The 20,372-nt window shown below is 40.9% G+C and overlaps 2 protein-coding genes across 2 annotated transcripts in view; one reads left to right on the top strand and one right to left on the bottom strand.

Moving 5' to 3' along the window:
* rimkla (ribosomal modification protein rimK-like family member A) overlaps window positions 1-11,500 on the top strand; it is a 45,626-nt gene extending 34,126 nt beyond the window's left edge. The window contains exon 5 of the mRNA XM_067970568.1: window positions 2,625-11,500. Coding sequence (XP_067826669.1) covers window positions 2,625-3,121 — 497 coding nt within the window. The 3' untranslated portion in view covers window positions 3,122-11,500. The remainder of the gene's footprint in view (window positions 1-2,624) is intronic.
* The window catches only part of zmynd12 (zinc finger, MYND-type containing 12), a 29,962-nt gene continuing 16,435 nt past the window's right edge, over window positions 6,846-20,372 (bottom strand). The window contains exons 7-8 of the mRNA XM_067970569.1: window positions 18,044-18,189; window positions 6,846-14,170 (exon numbers count right to left, since the gene is read on the bottom strand). Of these exons, the coding sequence (XP_067826670.1) occupies window positions 14,009-14,170; window positions 18,044-18,189 (308 nt within the window). The 3' untranslated portion in view covers window positions 6,846-14,008. The remainder of the gene's footprint in view (window positions 14,171-18,043; window positions 18,190-20,372) is intronic.

Here is a 20,372-nt window from a genome sequence, read left to right as displayed (position 1 = left end):
AAGCAGCAAGAAATACCAGGATTCAGCCCCACATGAAGTGATAACCTTCTGATATTTTTCCCAAGTAAGCAGTCTCCTGGCTCCTAACAATTTCTTTGCTATTAACTCTCCCAGTGGATCCATTGACAGTGTGGAAAATTGAAATGTTGCATTGGTGCCATTGGGTTGGTCAGGGTTTTAGGCACATTATTGGACAGTGCGGAGGGAACTTTACTCAGCCTCTAACTGTGCTGTACCCGATCTAGGAGTGCTTCTTGATTATGCTAGGCACCAAATATGGTAGGTGTTCTATCTCCAGCACTAACATCCCTCATCTTGAGTAAAAAAAACATTCAGCGAATCCACCCCCCACTCCCACAAACCAAAGCTCTTTTTAAAAAAAAATACTTTAGTTTAAAGCATGTTTTCATTATATAGTAGAACATTGCTAATCCAACTAGCCAGCAACAACCACAGTTCAGGTTGATATTTGTTTGGACTAACATGTTTATTTATAGTACCTCTAACTGTACATTTTAGTTTTGCAGTTGCTTTGCAGATTTACTGTTTCTTAAGTGTTTGTTTCAATACATAAGTACCAATTCCCCACGCTAACAGGAGTCTTTCCAACTCCCCTGTTCTAATTACTGATCTGTGCAAGTTAACTGTGTTTGGTGTTGTGCCTTCCTGAGAAGTAATATATTAATTATGTTTGCATGTAAATTTGATTAATTGCACAATGGGCTTGGTTACCAAGATATGTTAAACGAATACCATATTATAGCACATTTAAAATTACTTAATTTTCTTAAATGAGGGTCGAGTGCTTATGCTTTATTTCTTGTAGACATATTAGTCCCACACCTGACTTTTTAAAAAAATGAATTCTGCCATTTTACAAGGATTGTTGTAATGCTGGATTGCTAGGTGTTTCTATCATTTGAGGCCTTCATTTGTTAAGGTAGAGTATCCTCCAGTGGAAACTGCTACTACTGCATTTCAGTTCACTGAAGTGATCAGGCTGTAAAGTCATTAGAACCCAGAGTTCAGGAACTTGGATACAAACTGGAATTTTTTTCTGCCTTCCTTCAAACGCATGACAGTTTGATTTGCTGCGTGATTAAAATCCAAGAGTTTGACCGCAGTGCTGATGAAAGGCAGCATTAGACGGAGTGTGGCACCCTAACGAAACTGAGGTCACTGAGGGTCAACGAGAAAATCCTCCAGTGGCAGGAGTCATATCAGACACAAAGGAAAATGCTTGTAGATTGTCGGGTGCCAATCATTGCAGCCCTAGGACATCATTGCAGGATTTCTTCAGGGAAGAGTCCTCGGCCCAACCATCTTCAGCTGCTTCATCAATGACCTTCCCTCTGTCATAAGATCAAGAGTGGGGCTGTTCGCTGATAATTCCAGTGTTCAGACCCATTCACAATTCCTCTGATATTGAAGCAGTCCATACCACCCTCCAACAGAATCTGGACAGCATCCAAGCTTGGGCTGACAAGTAGTAGGTAACATTTGCATCACAAATTCTAGGTAATGACCGTCTCCAGCAAGAAAAGGCCCAACCACCTCCCCCTGACCTTCAACAGCATCACCGCCAACATCTTGGGGGCCACCAGTGACCAGGTCCTGAACTGAACCAGCCTTATCAACACCATAGCTACAAGAACAGGGCAGAGGCTCAGTACTCTGTAATGAGTGGCTAACCTCCTGACCCCCCTCAAAGCCTCTTCTCCACCTACAAGTCTCAAGTCAGGTGTGTGGTGGATGAGCACCACTCACCTGGATAGGTGCAGCTGCAACATCAAGAAGCTCGATGGTTTCAAGGATTCATTTTTGCTTGATTCGTGCCCCTGCCACTGGACTTGATATTCACCTCCTACACCACAGGCATACTGTGGCTGCATTATGTATGATCTACAGGATGTGCTGCAGAAACTCAACAAGGTTAGTTTAATAATAACTCTCTCTCCCCTATGACCTTTACCATTGAGAAGAACAAAACACCTCCACGTTTCCCTCCCAAGTCATGCATTATACTGCCATAGACATATTGCCATTCCTAATTTGTCCTGGAATTCCCTATCTAACACTATTGTGGGAGCACCCATCACCACGAGGACTGCAGTGGTCCAAGGAGAAGGCTCACCACCACTTTTTTGAGGTAACTAAGGATCAATGATAAATGCAACCTTGGCAGCATTGCTCGCATCCCCTGAACAATTTTTTTAAAAAGGTTGGGGAGGAGGAACTGGAGAAGAATGATCGTAGTATCAAAAATCAACTGTTTAAGACCCCAGTTGGAAAAATTGTCATCTTCAGTTAGCAACATGCAACAAGGAGAAGTGACTTCTTCATTTTAAGATGAGCAAAATTGCTGTTTGCAGATAAATTTATTTTGTGGGACCTGAAAGACTGTTGAAACTTTCTCTCTGGGTAAGCCTGAGTTAAGATTGGAGATTTGAGTTCTTATTTCCCAGCAGAGGTTCCAGCTGATACCAGGCTTCCTGAGTGTTGCATAGAAAGCTTGACTGTTCATTGTAAGAGTACCTACATACTTCTCTTTCTCTGTAGTGCCCTAAAAATAATTTCTAATTTTCGTGGAGTTCTGAACTGATCATATTTTTTCTGTTTGACAGGAGGTGTTGGTGTGATGTATCAGCTGAGTGAGCAGGGCAAACAGCTGGCAATCCAGGTCTCCAATATCTTAGGCATGGACGTGTGCGGTATCGATCTGCTCAGGAAAGATGACGGTTCTTTTGTAGTGTGTGAAGCCAATGCAAATGTAGGTTTCAGGGCCTTTGACAAAGCTTGCAATCTGGATGTAAGCGGTATCATAGCAGACTACGCCCTGTCGTTGCTGCCAAGCAGACTGACCAGGAAAATGTCGCTCCTTTCTGTAGTTTCGAGTGCCAGTGAAACGAGTGAGCCAGAGGTGGGGGCTCCAGTCAGCGCCATCCCGGAGAGTGTGTTCACCATGAGTGTGGGATCAAGCTCCAGTGAGAGTGATCCTGAAATAGTGGAGGTCAGGGATTCTGACACTACTGCTTCCAGGTCCATGCACACTGCACTGCCTGAGCCAGGCTACAACATGAACAATCTCATAAACACTGAAATGAAGCTATTGAGTGAGTGAGGTTGAGGAGCCTCTACTAACAGGTATAACAGACAGGGCTGCTTTCCCAGCTGAACTGTGGATAAAAGGGTAAAAGAATTGATGGAAAGGACACTTAATGGTTGATGTGGAGAATAAATTATGTCAAGTCTGGGTTTGTTAAATAACCCTGAATGACATTATAGCCATTAACTCGCTCCATAGCCTGAGCAATGGGTTATGTAGTCTCAATGTCTTTGGGTGGGGGAAGGTTAGGTGCAGTTTATAAATTTACTTCAAAACCACAATAGTATGATTTCAGTTGTTTAGTTAAAAGGCATTGCCTTGACAATAAAAAGGTAGTCAGTCAATATCTGGGAGAGAAAGACTGGTTAATATTTTGGAGGAGATACTTCATCAGTTCTTGTTGGGAATGCATGGCCGTTGCTTATCACCTCCTGTGATGGCATGGTTGAGATCAGGAACTCCCTGCATTTGGAATCAACGTCTTGCCCCTCTGCAATGAACTGCACTTCTATGTTATTTTCCTATTCCCTAGAATAGCTGTTCCATATATTCTTTACTTACTATCTGCTACGACAGCAGTGCCATTTGCTAAAGTCTGTATCAACTGCACAGAACTTCAGTATTTTTCAGGAAGTTTGGTGGGAACAGTTTGAACTGGCTTATAAACAAATGAGCCAATTATTATTCCAGAACATGTAATAACTAACAAGCTGAGATCTTTCAGCGCATCTCAGATCAAAAGCATAAGGAGGAGAGGAACAGAGAATATCAATTTAAAGTAAAATTTCAGCATATACCAAAAATGACATGAGCCATGATTTCAATTCTTATCTCTCTTTCCTTCCTCACCCCCCCCCCCCCCCCAAAACAAAAATCCTTGAACAGTGAGATTAGAATACTGATTAGAAAATAAACACATTTCTGCAGGAAGTAATTTGAGAGGAAATCTAATCAGTAATATATAAAAGAACTTAGATGATTAATCATTTAATATTTCTAGCTGTTTTTGGACTTTGAAGTTGCCTACCAGGTTGGTTGATGGATAAAGGGGTGCATGTTGAGGGGGTGTGATCATGAACAGTGGAAAACTGGTTGCTCGCAAGTAGTTTCTATGTGTTTGAAGGTGAGATAGACGTTCTTTTGCGTTTGAGATTTGGCTTTATCATTGATGACATCTTCACTTTGTCAAGTCAATTGATAAAATGTTGTGTTTTTCACAGACTTGTGATTGCCTGGAAACAATCCCAGGCACAACGTAGAAAATGTACATTGGGGAAATAAATAGGATGTGTAGTCTAGCCCATAGATACAGAAGTCCTTTTAACTCGTGAGTGACCAAGTAGATGTGTGGTGTAAATGCATTGAATTCTAACCACTGTGCATTGCCTCCAGTTAAATAAATGTTTTATTTTTACTTGCCAACACTTACGTTACATTAAATAAGGCAAAGGTGAACAAAGGCCACTTGTCCCATTGAAGCTTTTCTAGCTAATATGCTAACTCTCCAAGCCTAGCATCGTGCAGTAATGGGTGAAAGGTGTAAAATGCATGGGGATTGAACTCTGCTCCTTAATGCTTTGCAGAAGTTTTGGATCCAGTTTATCAAGCGAAGTGTGCAAGGTATGAAATGCATAGGGATTAACTGTAAATCAATAAGAATTAGAAAAATTGGTGTCATTTGACATGATTCAGAACAGCAAGTATTCATGTTTTTATACCAAGTATTGATTATTTGCTCGCTAGGTGATATCTGCAAAGTGTGAAATGTACGGGGATTGATCTGAGCTCTTTCTGACTTTGCAGAAGCCAGCTCCAGTCTATCAGGGTCTGCCGAGCCTATATTATAAAAAGTAAAGTGTCTGTATTTACAAATTGTATCTGCCAGTATGGTGTATACAGTGTTACTATTACGTTTTCCTTTTTAAAATTTCAATATATTTCCTGCTTTTTATAATTTGGTGAGTTTGAGCACACATTGTCATCAGTTACTGTATCTGTCAACAAGCACAAGGCTCACAGACACTTTAAATAGACTAGGAGATATGATGTAATTTAAAGTTAATTTTAAAAAGGGAAATTTGGTTTCACCTTTTTTTATGCATAGGCTTTCCTCATCTAACTGTTGTAAATACTGGCACTTTAAATAAAAAGCCACTAGCTTAGTTAGCTATCAAGTAATGTCTAACTGTCTCATTTCGCTAGATGAAAAGCCAGGCAAAACAGCTAGGCGTTAAGTGGCAGCTATTACTGAAAAATGAGCAACGCATGGGAATCAGAAGCTGTGCACAGTAAACTGCTTAAACCATTAAAAATGCCCATTTTAAAAAAAACACTGCCAGTTTTTGTAGTATTTAAAAAATATATTAGATTAAGATAACCTGAAACTCTGGATAGATTTGGCCACAAAATCTACATTCACATGTCACAGAGTTTGGTTGGGTTTCCTGCAGAAATTGGCTTGAGGTGCTACAGAATTCTAGGGCCCTAAATTTAATGGATGAATTTCTGTGTGTAAGAAGTATCTAGGATTGTATACTTAACAAAAAGCTGTCTGTACAGCTCAATAAGACCGAACAGTGTTCTCCAAATAATGTGGTACTCATTAATGTAAAGGCAATCTGGCAGTCGCAGGTATTGACCAGGGCAACTCTTAACACAGCCTGTCGATGTGTGAGTATTTAAAGCAGTAAAAGAGCACTGTACACACTCTGCTTGCAGTGAATTCTACACTCGGAGACTATCCTGATCTGTGCTTGCACAACAACCGGGTTAAATGTAATGAATTCCTTCTGGAAGGGCTCCAGCTATCTAACGTGGGGTGTTGTGTTAACTACAATTCAAGGGGCTTGGAACAAAAGTAATTAAAATTGGCTCTGTCTGAGGGCTTGGGTTAAAAGGTTTGCAGCATCCTCTTCCACCCTTTTAACATCCGTGAGCACACCAGCCTCTAACTTTTAAGATGGCTTGTGAACATTGAGTCATTTTCCATAAACCTTCCTGCAATTTGGAAAAGACAACAGGGTTACTTTGGAAAATTAAGATACAAAATTCAAGGCGTTTTTTAAAAAAAATTGTCACAGTGGACTGTTTCCACTTTATTTGCACTGTGGAAAAGTTTTCACTCAATATTCTGATTGACTACTTTGACTCTGATCCAGCTGCCTGCTGCATTTAAAGTCAATGACTTGAAAATCCCTGGAAATATTTTCACGCAGCACTAAATGCAGGGATAAAGCACAGATACGGTTCATGATGCATCACTTAAACTTGTTGACTAAATTTCTCGAAGCAGATGCTTGATTTTTTTTTTTTGCATACAATTCCCTGATGGCTGAATGTGCAAATGCACCACATGGTAGGGCACTGAGCCACGCAACCCAACACGCTCCTTGGTGCCGAGTTAACGTATCTGAATGAGGATGCTGCTTTTGGCCTTAGCGTGCCTGGGCTGGAGGAGAGGCACAGGAACTAACCTCACATGACCCCAGTGGAAATGTTTGTGAATAGTAGCAAAGACAAGACCAGGCTTGACTCTTAATCAAACTGCCCACCAATGTTTGCTATTCGGGAGTGCACATGAAGAATGCCATGTGAATGAAGTGCCAGAGGGTCACTTTGACTGTGGAAGTGTCACCTAGCATAAGGCCTGGTATTCAGGGGAGTAAAGAGGAGGGCAAAACCTCAAATTTAAAGCCATCTGTGCAGAGGAAGTTGCATATTTTCTGTGGTAGATGGAAAATTCTAATAGCAATCAATTTTATTTGCATGTATACATATGCAAAATTAACAGCAAAACAGTACACTTTTATAATCTTTCTCTTCCCTCCTCCCAAATACCAAAAGAAAAGGATTAGCCGTGACACATTCTTTTTAAAGGAGCCCTTTGTTACCTTGTAAATCTAGTGTTGTAAGAACTTTGTTTAGTGGCAGGGGCATGTCGTGATCTAGAATAAAGTGTAAATGACTCCCTAGCCATTTTGAGGGAGGAAGGATGGGTTGTCAAGTCTGTGAACATCTTCACGGACACTGCCAGTGGCTGACCCATGAGGAACTATGCTCAAATGGTATGGACTGTCCTCAACCAGACAGTATTAGCTATTAGTATTAGTAGTTTTTGCTTGCTTCCTTTCTTTGTAAATGTCCAGCATTTGGGTAAGTTGACTAAATGGGTGGGGAGGCTACTGGTGTAGAAGATTGAGAGATGACTGATAACACAGGTACAACATTGGTGTGCAGGCTCAATTTCAGAGATTCAGAACTGTTGGAAAATCTGCTTATTCTGACAGTGCAATATAGTTTGCAATTTAATTTGAGAACATGCAACAGCATGAAGAACCATTGTGTTTGAATAAAGATGCCCTATAATTGCGTTGAGTGTATTTACCTCCATGATAATGTGTGAGGGGTGGAGAAAGAGAGGAAGAAGAGCTGCAATGATTCAGAGCTTGAAAGTATTTTAAAATGGTGAGGGAGAAGTGGTGAATGTTTGCTGGTGCTCTGCCCCCTCATCTTTTTCAGTAAATTTAAGAATTTGCTAATTTTTATATATTTGTTTAACAGTTTACAAAACTATGACAAGCTGGCTGATGTTTATGCAGTGGATGTGTCCTGGTTACAGTAAGATATGTTAAACATCCACAAGTGAAGCTAACTGGATAATTTGTCGGATAATTTATGATCTCTTATAGCTAGTTGTTGACCTGATATTTACGGCATGCATCTAAAATTTTAAAGGATTTTTGCTTTTGTGACAAACTTTAGAAATGGTAAGGGAGAAGAAAATAACACTTTTTTAAACAAACCCAATGATTCTTGAGCCTTGCACATGATGAAAAGCTTCTTCACAGACATGAACGCCTTCGGCTCCAGACCACCTCTGCTGCAATTGGGATTTCTGAATGTAAATTCAGAGATCAGTACGGCAGATAATTCTACCAGCCGTTTGATAGATGAGTACTATATAATACCATGTACAAAATGTGTTGCCATGCAAAACTCTGACTGAATGTTGGCTAACGTGCTGGCAGGATTCATCAATCACATTAGGACTATTCCAATGAAATAATTTAATCGAGGCAAACCAGGGAAGACATGCTGATATGTAAAAAGAATTGTGACCCCCCCCCCCCCCCGATAATTCTAGTATGATATGTGTACATTTTTTGTATAGGGGCGAAGGAGGAGATTTTACCCTTTTATCCACATTTTCTCTTCATTCCAACTTTGCTTAGAGATGTGAGCACTTGAATAAAAATATCACTGCAGAGTTTTGGCATTTGTCTCACTCTGATCAATAAGGAATTCTTACCCAGTGGATATTCTCCTTTCCATGGTACTTGAAACTGTAGGATGTGATAATAGACCCAACTTTAGCATAACAACATAATGGTTACTGTTGGTTTGTAAACACTGAGTCAAATCAATGATGTGACTCCCCACTGCACTGGGAATCTTAAAGTGGAAGCCCCCAGTAGTTAAGGTTTCAAACCCGATTGTGGATCTTTACCACAGTCTAAACACGGTCTCTATACCCATGGCAGACTCGAGAACAGTTCGTTGTGCAGAGTGTAAAACTGAGGCAGCCTCACCAATCCTGACATTCCATTGTGTTGCTGACTAAGTGTGGGAGAGCAGGAGAAGCAGCCCTGTCCCATTCTCCAGGCATGAGTAGAATATTATACATATGTAGTTAGGAATTAAATTTAACTTGTATTTAAGAGAAAAAAATATTTCAACATCCAAAAACTGTTGAGTTTATGCTTTTACTGCTTATTTCATAAACGCTCAGTGTTCTTTAAACATTGGGGTTGGGGTGGGGGGGAGAGAATGGGAGGGAAAGGTCTGAAAATGTACATTTTAAGTATAAGCTGTGAGTGTTCCAATGCACTGAACTTGTACAGCTGTGAAGTTTGAATTTACTGACGGTTTCACTAACTGCGTTTCTCTGTAGAACATTGTGTTTGAAGCAAGGTTGATTTTTTTTGTGTGTGTGTGACTGTGCATGCAAGACTGGGTGCCTTGTTCAAATGTTGTGATTGACACAATAGTCAAAGGCCATGAATGAGTTGGGATACAAGGCAGTTGTACAACCAAGTATCCTTGAGAACATACACTAGGGACATAGCTGAAATGGTTTGAATTATCAAAGCCTGAAAATTTGTGTAACTATCTTCATTGAGATGGTTTGGAATATATGCACTACACCGTTATTTTAAATGATCTTTCATTGGGGTAAAGCAACTCTAATTTAAGTGCACCATTTCCCATTCCGGTCAATGTTCATGTGATATGGAAAGTAACCTAATGGTCGTTTCCTTTTAGGTAAGGTATACTAAACTAAAGGGTAACTCATTTTCAGCCAGCAGCTTGTGTTCAGTGTATACACAATATGCACATATTGCAACATGGGCTGTGATTAAGAACTGACCATAGTGAAGTATCCAGTTGCTTCAGCATCAAACTATTGGGAATTGTAAAAATGTTGACCATGACACTTCAAACAATTCAGAATAAAATTGGAATATGCTTTTTGTTTAAAATAACCCATTAGACCCTTGGGCTGCAGTTCTGGATTAGAATGGAGACAGATAGTGATCAGCACCAAAAGTACCTTATACATTAGCTGAAGATTTTTTATAGACCTGAATTTATCTCCCATTTTTGTGATCTTGTCCAACTGGCAGCTAGAATTTGCAAGTTTATAAACTACTGTAAACTTTCCATGTGTTTTTGTCACACAAATGATATTTTATAAACTTTATTAGAAATTTAAAAAAAAAACATTTTTACTATTGGTTATTAAATGCCTTTCCACTGGGCAGTAGTCATTCGGGTATGGAGGGAGGCTGAAGCAACAAATATTCCGTTGTTGCACTTGTAGAGCTGGTGCCTCTTGACATGCTGCCTGCATAGCCTGATTGTACTGCTGTTTGTTTGACAGCTGAGTGACTGTAGCCCAAAGGTATAATAAAGCAAATAGTAACTCATTTTCTGACAATAGTACTTCAGGTTTTGCCTCCTGATCATATGAGTGACATCCTGTGTCCAATAATGTATATTCGCCTTTTGCTTTTGTCATCAGGACACAAACTCTTTGTCATTTTGGTCCTTTTGGGCAACCTTCTAGTACAGTAGCAGTTACTAATTGTATTAAAAGTTATGCATTCCCTGTACGTGTGTGTGTGTGTGTGTGTGTGCGTGTGTGTATCAGAGAGAGAGAGCATGCGTGTCTTTCATGATTGTACAGATTTCAAGAGTGTGGTTAAATGGTAAATGAATTGACTCACAGTGTTTGAAAACTTGAAGGACTAATGAGTTTGAGAATGCTTGGTAGGGGTTTCATGACCATTAGAATGGGAGTAAGCTGAATTCCTAGACATCAGTATTCTAACTTGCTTCCCATAAGTATGTGGATTTTTAACAATAAACTGACTGGAGTTTTAATACATTAGTAGTTTCTATAGACAGAGAAGTGGTTGTGACTTGAACTGCATAGAGGACAGAGAAATTCTATGTATGAAAACATCTACAATCACATGTTCCTAGAATCCTATCTAGTTTTAAATATACTCAAATCATTTTTAAAGATTTGGTTCAAGGGGAGAGAACTTTCAAACAATGCAGGATAAAATGATAATTGAGAATCCCTCTATTTAGATGTTCCTGCTGCATTACAAAATGAGATATTTGTGTGGTTTGTGGAGTATACAGAATTTCAGCACAATATTAAGAAGCTAAGTGGGCCTTAAAACCTATTGCTGCCCTTTTTTCCAGCTTCTCGTGGTGCTGCATGTTTATATTCTCAGCCTAGCGTTGCACCATTTGTTTTTCAGCCTCTGGCACTGAATAATAGCAGTGCAAAGCCACACTAGTGAATATATGAAGAGAAAGATCCACATACGAGACTTTTAACATCAGTTATATGAACTGTGAAATATTACATCTTTTAAACAACAGTAAACACTCTGGCCCTAAATTCCTGTAGAATAGGTTTAATAACAATCTTTTAAAAAAAATATCAGCCGTGGGCTATTTGCAATTATCATTTTGGAGTTTTATCGAATGTTTATAGATTTAGCAGTCTGAATGTGAAACTCCTACCAAGTGGTGCAAACTGACCAAGTGCCGGTGAAGCTGGCCAATTATTGGTACTTGAATAACTAGTTGGAAAGGCAGGGATGTGGTATTAGTCACATTGATCATGGTGAATACTGTACATATACTTCTGTTTCAATTTTTTAGAATGTAATAAAATGATTCATAGAAATTAAAACCACCTATTAAACTGAGTTGTGCTTTCTTACATTTTTAAAGTGGGGTAACCCTTCACTTATTCCTAATACAGATACTTCATATGTGTTCTACAGTCAATGAAACAGCCTCTTGGAAAATGTTTTTCTCCACCAGAATTTCTTGTAAGATTTCAGTGTTACATGGTCCTGTGTGAACTTCATTGAGAAATGGGTTTTGGATTTACTCCGGTCCTGCAAAACCCAGAACTGAACTATGGGGGATATGGATGAACAAGGGGAGGAAGTATAATTTGCCAGACACTCTGTCACTCTTGCAGCCCAGTTCAGACTAATAATGCTTTCACTCATTCACAATGCAGTAAGGAGACACTTCAGGTCAATGTCCTTCTTACTAATGTTTGTATCCAATGTTGGCAGTAGATAACACACTTTACCTGGATAGCTCTGTGGGTAAGTGTGTGCATTTGATTACTGTTAAGTTCACAGTTGTTTTCTTTCAAACCAAAATAGGCTTATCCACTGCATGTTTTTTCATATATGTTCTGTACCAGTGTGCATTACTTTGTTTTTCCACATTAAATTTCATCTGTCATTTACTGGATAACCCACGTCCACTAACTTTTTCCCCTCCTCATAGAATTTTAGTGGACGTGAGGCACAATCTATTGCAAGGGTACTCTCAAATCTTTATTGAGGATTACTCTTGTGGCTCATTGCTACCTATGTAAAACAGTCACTGCACTTCAAAGTATTTTATCAATTAGGGCTACTGCTTGCTTGTGCTTACGGTGTCTTGTGAATTGAAACCTACAGAAACACAGACGCCAAGTCTGATGAGAACCACAGGTTAAAAAAGGGGTTTGGGTGGGGGGGTGCGTGGGGGAAAGAGAGATGGGACATGGTAGCCACTGGATGAGATCGTGGGTACAGCTGATCTACTGTGCTGATCTAGGGGTTTCTTTTTTTATTATTCGTTCATGGGATGTGGACATCGCTGGCAAGGCCAGCATTTATTGCCCATCCCTAATTGCCCTTGAGAAGGTGGTAGTGAGCCGCCTTCTTGACCTGTTGCAGTCCGTGTGGTGAAGTGGTGTTAGGTTGGGAGTTCCAGGATTTTGACCCAGCAATGATGAAGGAACGGCGATATATTTCTAAGTCGAATGGTGTGAGACTTGGAGGGGAACGTGCAGGTGGTGTTCCCATGTGCCTGCTGCCCTTGTCCTTCTAGTTGGTAGAGGCCGTGGGTATGGGAGGTGCTGTCGAAGAAGCCCTGGCGAGTTGCTGCATTGCATCCTGTGAATGGTACACACTGTAGCCACAGTGCGCCGGTGGTGAAGGGAGTGAATGTTTAGGGTGGTGGATGGGGTGCCATCCAAGTGGACTGCTTTGTCCTATGTTCTATGCTTCCCCAGATGGCTAGGCAAGTTAATCTAGTGACAGACAGACTAGAAGATCTCTGGTTTGATCCCTGGTCTGTGCTGAGCTGCTCTCAGTTGGGTCATTACGATTGGGGTCAGTGCCCTGGGATATGTAAAAGAAAATGGGTGAGGGTTCTTACTCCTTGTTGCTTGTGCCACCTACTGCTACTGAATATGTGGACATTTGGTGAGGACAGGATTGGCTGTCAGCTGTGACACTTTCATAGTCAAATAGCTTGGCTGGGAAAAAAAGATGACTTGTGGCAGTATTATGTTACTGCTCTAGGACATTGTATTGCCAAATGCAAGATACAGATTGAAGCATACAGTTCCTTATATGATGGATATACTCATCTCCGTTTTTACTATTATGTAATGTATAACTGCTGTTTTGAAATTGCCTGCTCAGTTACAGCAGGTATCCAGTATTATTTAGAGAATGGAAATAAACAGAGAGCTTTAAATTTACACTTCTTGAGTAGATGTGTTGTAAACTGTTCTGTTCCTGGACATGATTTTCCTTAATTGTAGCTCCTACTTTGATAAAATATACTTGTCAGCTTAGCTGAATTTCAGTGTTGCTTTGACTGTCTTTCTACATACTCCTGTGTATTGCCTGGGCTGCTACCCCAGTGCAGTACTGGGCGAGTACTGCATTGTTGAAGATGCTGTCCTTTGGATGAGATGTTAAACTTGGACCCTGTTTGCTGATTCTGATGGACATTCACAGTACCATGGGACTATTTCAAAGAGCAGGGAGTTCTTTTGGTGTCTAAGACAACATTTCCCCCCTCAACCAACATCTCCAAAAACAGATTAATTGGTCACTCATCTAATTGCTATTTGTGGGATCTTGCTTTACATAAGATGATTGCTGCAATTGCATAACAATCACTGCCCTTAAAAAAAATAATTAATTGTACGTGAAGTACTTTGAGATGTTTCTGTGAGACATAAGGTGCTATATAAATATGAGTCTTGTTGCATTGACTGGCACTATTTGCAACGTGATATTGCTTTTAGCTGTCACAGGTGCAGCTCCCGTCCCTGACTTGCTGTAATCTCTTTGCTAAAGAAACCTCTCAGACAACTTTCTTTGTGGGAAAATGTTTTCTTAATTGCCAAAAAATTGCAGTGCCCCACATCACCTCCATGTGAATATATAAAAATGTAACCAGTGCTCCATTTTGGTACAATGTGTGAACAACCTGGCAACTATGGCACAGCAACTTTTAGCACGAATTAGCCCATGCAGAGGGTGATGGTCCCTTCCCCCCGGGATACGAAAGTGCCTTTTCAGCCATCTCGACAAGACGCACAATGGTGGCAATTTCTTTCTCGCTATGTGGAAACAACTGGCTGTCCTCCAGAGCCAGTTTCCCATATTCAGTTGCCTGTAACAAGAAACAAGAAACAAGATAAACTTGTATTAAAGGGATCTCTGTCCTTTACTAAAATCATTTTTTTTAAAAAGACTGATGAAATGACCCTGGACTTGGTGAAATGCTTCTAATGGGCCATTCCTGGTCTCTTACACTTCATATGTGGGAGGAGAATAAACTTACTTGAGGCCTCAGGGTTTTCCCAATATGATTAGAAAGATCATTAAAATTTATTTTAAAATTGGTTATCAGCCTGCTGTTAAAATGCACCAGACTGTGAACTGCATTAATGTTGCTGATGTTATAGCTCTTTAAGACAGGGCAGTGTGAATCCAGGATCCTTTTTTGAAAAATACTGTTCTATTATTGAAGAAATGGCCAATAATCCCATGCTAATTGCTAAAGTATGTTTTGTGTAGAGAAGCAATAGGATGGAAATCAGACTGGTGGTAAACCACTACCAGAACAAATCAAACAAATGAACCGGGATGAGTCACTGATCAGTTATATTTTCACATTCCAAATTTGAGTGAATTTATTGTAGTAGCAAATGTTGCATGATTTGGTCTGCCATTCAGCTGGTGCAGAATACGACAAAATTAAATCAGGCTTCACAATATATATTTTATTCGATGGAATTGGTTATAACACTACAACATTACAAAGATTTACTTAGGTTATGAATTTGTTTCTCCCAGTGTTTCTCACAAGAGAGACTTGGCAGTTTTAAACAATGACATTTTCACTATTACTCGTACCAGAAATGCATTCACCCTTTCATGAATTATTGACTGCAGATTCTTGTATTGCTTTCCTCCAAGACACTTTTAAAGATTTATTAATGTGTTGATTCTCTACCAAATAAAAATGCAGTTTTGATGTGCAGTAGGATTTCTTTTCCATTTCCTCTCGTTGTAGGTGTCTCGATTGGAGCTTCCCTTCCCTCTGAACAAAATAAGTGCTTTGGGTCATGTGGGGGACTTGTGAGCCTTCCTGGGCAATTGCATTGTCTTGCAGTGCTGTCCATTATGAGGCATCTTGGGCACTTACATTTACCTATAATGCTTGTGCCTTCTGGGCTGTCCTAAACAGTCCTATACCTGCAGTATTCGTCCTGTGCGAGCTTTCTTAGGCACTCGCATATATCTGCAATGCTTGTCCCTCACAAGCCCTTCTAGACACTTGCTTGTTCCTGCAGAATGTGTCCCTTATTCTTAGTGTGCTTGTTAACTAAAAGTCAAAGATCTACAGTCAACCATGTGCTGTCTTGCTTGTAGTATGTTATATGTCTGTCATTTGAAACATTTGTGCACTAACATCCCTCATCTTACTGTTTGAGAGTGGTGAGCTGTCTAAAGTTGGTCATCATGTGGGTTTTTGCTTTCTTGATACAGTTGAAGCAATAAAATGAAGAAAGGCTGTGATGTTTGGATATCATCATCAAAATATAGATCCAACACAGATCCCAGTATTGGCAATTAAAACTGCAGTAGACAGCCTGCCTTTCAGGGAACACTGATCTGGATCTAGCTCCTGCTGTTAAGTAGCAAATATTGAGCTGAGTAATTAATGCGAGTGTGTCCTTTTCAAGGTTCCCTTTTGAGTTTCCATTTAGTTAATATATTTAAATAATAGCCCACTCTGTTGTCTCCAGACTCTCCTGAGCATAGTAACAAAAAGCAAACAACTGCAGCTGCTGGAAATTTGAAACAAACAGTAAATGCTGGAAACACCCAGTAGGTCAGACAGCATCTGGAGAGAACATACAAATTAACATTTTGGGTGCGGACCCTTTGTCCAAATCATTAACCCGACACATTAACTTGTCTGTTCTCTCCACAGATGCTGCCTGATAGCTCGACAGTAGTGTTTGAGTTACTGCCACTTTTTTTTTGTCCCCTCCTCTCTCCCTGACTCTTGCTGGAGTACAGTTCCATGGGCACCATCAGTCCTCTGGTACTCAAACAAGTAGCTATTCTTAGTGTGTGAGCTTAGCAGTGAGTGGTGATAGGCTAGTATACCATTGTGTTCATTACAACTAAGTCTAATCTTGGCCACATGTGCACTTTCCAGCAGGAATCACTGGATAGTGGGAACCCTAACTCCCATTTGTATTGAAAATCAATTGTGTGGTCCAGTTGCTTCAAAGGATGAGATCAGCTAACTCAACACAGACCAGGAATTCGACCTTCTGGTCTCTGTGGTCCAGTATTACACCGAGTAGTGTCTTTAACCACTGAAGGGAAGCTTTTATTTGTTTAGCAGCAGGTGTGTGAGATCGATGCTATTAAAAGATTGAATGGGTGTGCTGCAACAGTGCAATCTGTACCAAGCCAAAGGGAGATGAATGGGTGATAGTGAACTGGAAGTTTTAAATGGCCTCTCCTTGCCCTTCCATGTTGCTAACGGGATGTGATAAATGTAGTGTAATTGGAAGCAATTTCCCCTAATTTGTTTTCTGCTCTCCTTTCCTGAAGGTGCTAACTCATGTTGGATACAAATCCAGTGGTTCTGGCAGCCCACCAGCTCCTGGCCCATGTGGCTATTCTTCTTGTGAACCCAGACACCAAGGCGATGATTTTTATTCTGAGCCGGGTACCCCGCGCGTCCGCAGATGTTCGCGTGGGGAACCCGGAAGCGAATTGAATGCGTCGCAATCTGCGATCGCAACTCAATTTAAGGTAAGTATTTGAGCTTCTGGATTTCCAACGTGCCAGGCAGCCAGATTGACAGACTGACTGTCTGTTGGCAGTGAAAGGAGCTGTAAATCAGAGGTGGGAGGGAGAGAGAGAGATCATCCCGCTTAGAAAAAAATCGGAGGGGGGAGGTGGGGGTGGCGGGTGGATGTGGATGACATGGGGGGATGGGGGAGATAGGGGTCAGCCAGCAATGACATCCGGGGGGGGGGGGGGGGGGGGGAGCGGGGAGAGAGTCAGCGAACAACGGAGATTGGGCAGAGGGGGACAGGTGTTGGCCGATCACGGGGGTCCTTTTGGCCAGGTGACCTTGTTGGGCCTGGATTAAGCACTCCTGCTCCTCTGGGCCCTCAAGCAGTGCAATAAAGGCACTCACCTCATGGATCCGGCCCTTCCCACCTGCTTTCACTTGACGTGATTCGGAAGTGATAGGCAAACCCGAACAGGTAAGGTTAAATTCATTTTAATGTTCCAATACACAAAATATTTAGTACCTCAAGTATCTCAATGAGGTACATTGCCCTTTTAAGTATCGGCCTGCTGGCTTTAAGTGGGGACGGGACTTCCTGGTGTCTGCTGTCCACACGCATACAAACCTGCCTGGGTTAAACCCAGAAGTGGGCAAGTTGGAGCCAGGATCCGGTCCCACTCCAAAATCCTGTTATTTTAACCTCCCACCCATCCCCAACCCACCCGTGCTTGGGGGTTAAAATTTACTCCTAAATGTCAGTTTGAATATGTGCTTACCTGCCATCCACACACATGCAATTTCCAGTAGGGGATACTGGACAACAATCGGGTGGGCACCCTGGAAATTTTTTTATTCCCTAGTCCAGGGGTAATAAGACCAATTGCTGCTGCTCTACCAGCTGAAATTTGCTAAATTGGCACAGACCCAGGGACTGTTGATTTCCCTGACTCAGTACCATACCAGGTGATGCAGTTACCCACCCAACTAATCTACCTTTTATGTGGTACAGTCACAAAGCAACAGGAAATTTTATCTAATCACTTGTGGCCTTGTTTGAGGTTTCCTTGTTTGACCTAGTCTTTAGCAATTTGATAAAATAGATTTACACAGAATTTCATTGTTGGATATTGTACTCAATGATCATGTCTATTCTGCTGACCATCTAATAATTTGCAGACGTTATGGGTACATCTCTTGAAAGGGTAATGTGAAGCTTACCTTTTTAAAATCCAGGAACAGGTAATAAAGCATAGCCAGGGTGTGAGCAATTCTTCCAATTTTGCCACGTTTCAAGAGGTACTCCTGGTTTCGCAGGTCAAAAATTGCATGCAGGACTTGAATAGCTTCTGCTTCCTGGGCTTCATCTTCAAGAAAAACAAACAACAAAGAAAGAGATCGTATTTAAAAACAGAATCTCTCACAGGTAAAATACAGGCGAGCTTGTGCAACTGTAACTCAACAGGAGTTGGGTTACAGCTGCACAAGCTTGCCTGTACTTTACCTGCGGGGGAAAAAGTGGGAACAGGGTGCTGACTTAGACAATCAGTCATGATCATTTTGAATGGCGGAGCAGGCCCGGAAGACCGAATGGCCTACTCTTGCTCCTATTTTCTATGTTTCTATGTTTCTTCAAAAGAAATGGGGAGAAAAATTGGAGGAGAAACAAAAGTAGTAGAAACAACTTGCACACCTCCCAGCAGCTGGCTGAGAAACTGCATTAGCAAAGGCCTGGGAGGGGATCACTCGCATTACCCCTCAGCCACAGGAAGCTGTGTATGCTGCAGGCAACCTAAAAGGAGAGAAATAAAATGCACAAAGAATATTTTTTGTATAATTGCACGACTACTGTGTTTCTTGTGAAAGTTTGAAATAACAATGAATGGGTTAATATTACCTGTGCATTGGGATTTGGTTGTAGTCATGTTTTTAAGCGCTCTCGTCAATTAAAGCTGTTGATCGAGCAACAGGTGATGCTCCCTGTATGGTCTTGTTGTGGCCTGTATGTAATGGCCATGCTGCAGAGTGAATCAGAGTGACATACCTGTATCTGGTTGCAGTGTGTTGGGTATTACTGGGAATCACTTGCACCCATTTCAACAGCAGGCTCCAACCATATACCTGAGATTGAAACACGTCTTTCTCTCTACTTTCCTACTGTCCTCTTTGCCCCCACATGTAGTGATTGGTGAAAGGGGAAAACGTTGCACTTATAGTGACCATAAGGTTAATTGCTTTATCTAAATGGTTGATTGATGATATGGAGTCAAATTTATTATCCTGTGTATCAGTAAGAGACATTAAAGTAAGGTTACGCCCTCCTGATAGCTCACTTGGTAAAGATCATTTTTAGCTGAACCATATGGATCAGAAGGTCCCAGGTTTGATTCTTGGTCTGTGCAATTGAGGTATTATGATTAGTTTTCAGTCCCCCAAAGATCAGCCGGGATTCCTGTTCCTGGTTGTTACGCTGGAAAGGGTGGATGTTAGGTGAGGACTGGTCGATTTAAAGATGTGAAAAAGGTCAATAGTATTTTGGATTTTATAAATAGGGGTATGAAGTACAAGAGCAAAGAGGTAATTATCAGTTTGCACAAGGCAGTGGTTAAGCCACAGTTACAGTACTCCATAAAGTTTTGGGTGCCTATTTTAAAGCCAAAGAGAGAGCACAGTGCATATTCACTCGGATACTAGGGATGAGAAACTATGGTTATGAGGAGATGACATACTGGGACTATTTTCATCCAGCAGAGAAGACTTAGGAGGTTTTTTTAAAAAAAAGTCTTTAAAATTATGAAGGGATTTAATAGGATGAACAGGGAAAGATTATTCCAGTTGGGGAGTAAGTGGTGAAAGAATATCAATTTAAAATTGTCACTGAGTTGGGAGAGAGGTTAGGAGAAATGTCTTTATGCAGAATTGTTACAGTATGCCACTGAGAAGTTCAGGCAAGAGTAGCTAAAATTTGAAGCAGTGAAATTAGTTCTGGATCATTCTCACTGAATGGCTTTCTGTTGCTGCAAACTTCTGTCGTTTTGTGGAGGATCAGGTGTGGCTGCGATGGCATATACTGTCAAATAACCTGTAAATTCACTGTCTGGGTTCACACATGAAGAATGGTCATTTAGGTGGGATGTTAGAGGATTGTCGACCCCAGCAAGAATTGGTGGCCAGAGGTGTTGGGGAGAAAATTTGGAACCATAAAAGTTAGTTTCTGTTGGGTTTAGGATAATCCTTATCCTTCATTTATATACTTGCTCGTGGACCCAAGAGCTCGATGTCTGATTAATAATTATTTTTTAATACACTAATACAAAACCCACACACGCAGTACTTATGAGGTTGGCATCAATTATACTGACAAGCAACGAACTCATCGGGCCTCGTTAACTGTGCCCTCTGACAGCTCACAGTAGTCTCATCAAAACTACTTCAAGTTCCTAAAGGTATACAGTTGATTATGTAAGGTAAGCATGGTTTTACTACGTAAAGTTAGTACGTAAGCCCGTTAATGGTTACGCAGACCACTTTCTCCATCTCGTGCATGCTG

Source organism: Heptranchias perlo, chromosome 32 (assembly GCF_035084215.1).
Source record: "Heptranchias perlo isolate sHepPer1 chromosome 32, sHepPer1.hap1, whole genome shotgun sequence".
Lineage (NCBI taxonomy): Eukaryota > Metazoa > Chordata > Chondrichthyes > Hexanchiformes > Hexanchidae > Heptranchias > Heptranchias perlo.
Note: the sequence above shows the minus strand (reverse complement) of the source record. Positions and strands in the feature narration are given on the sequence as shown.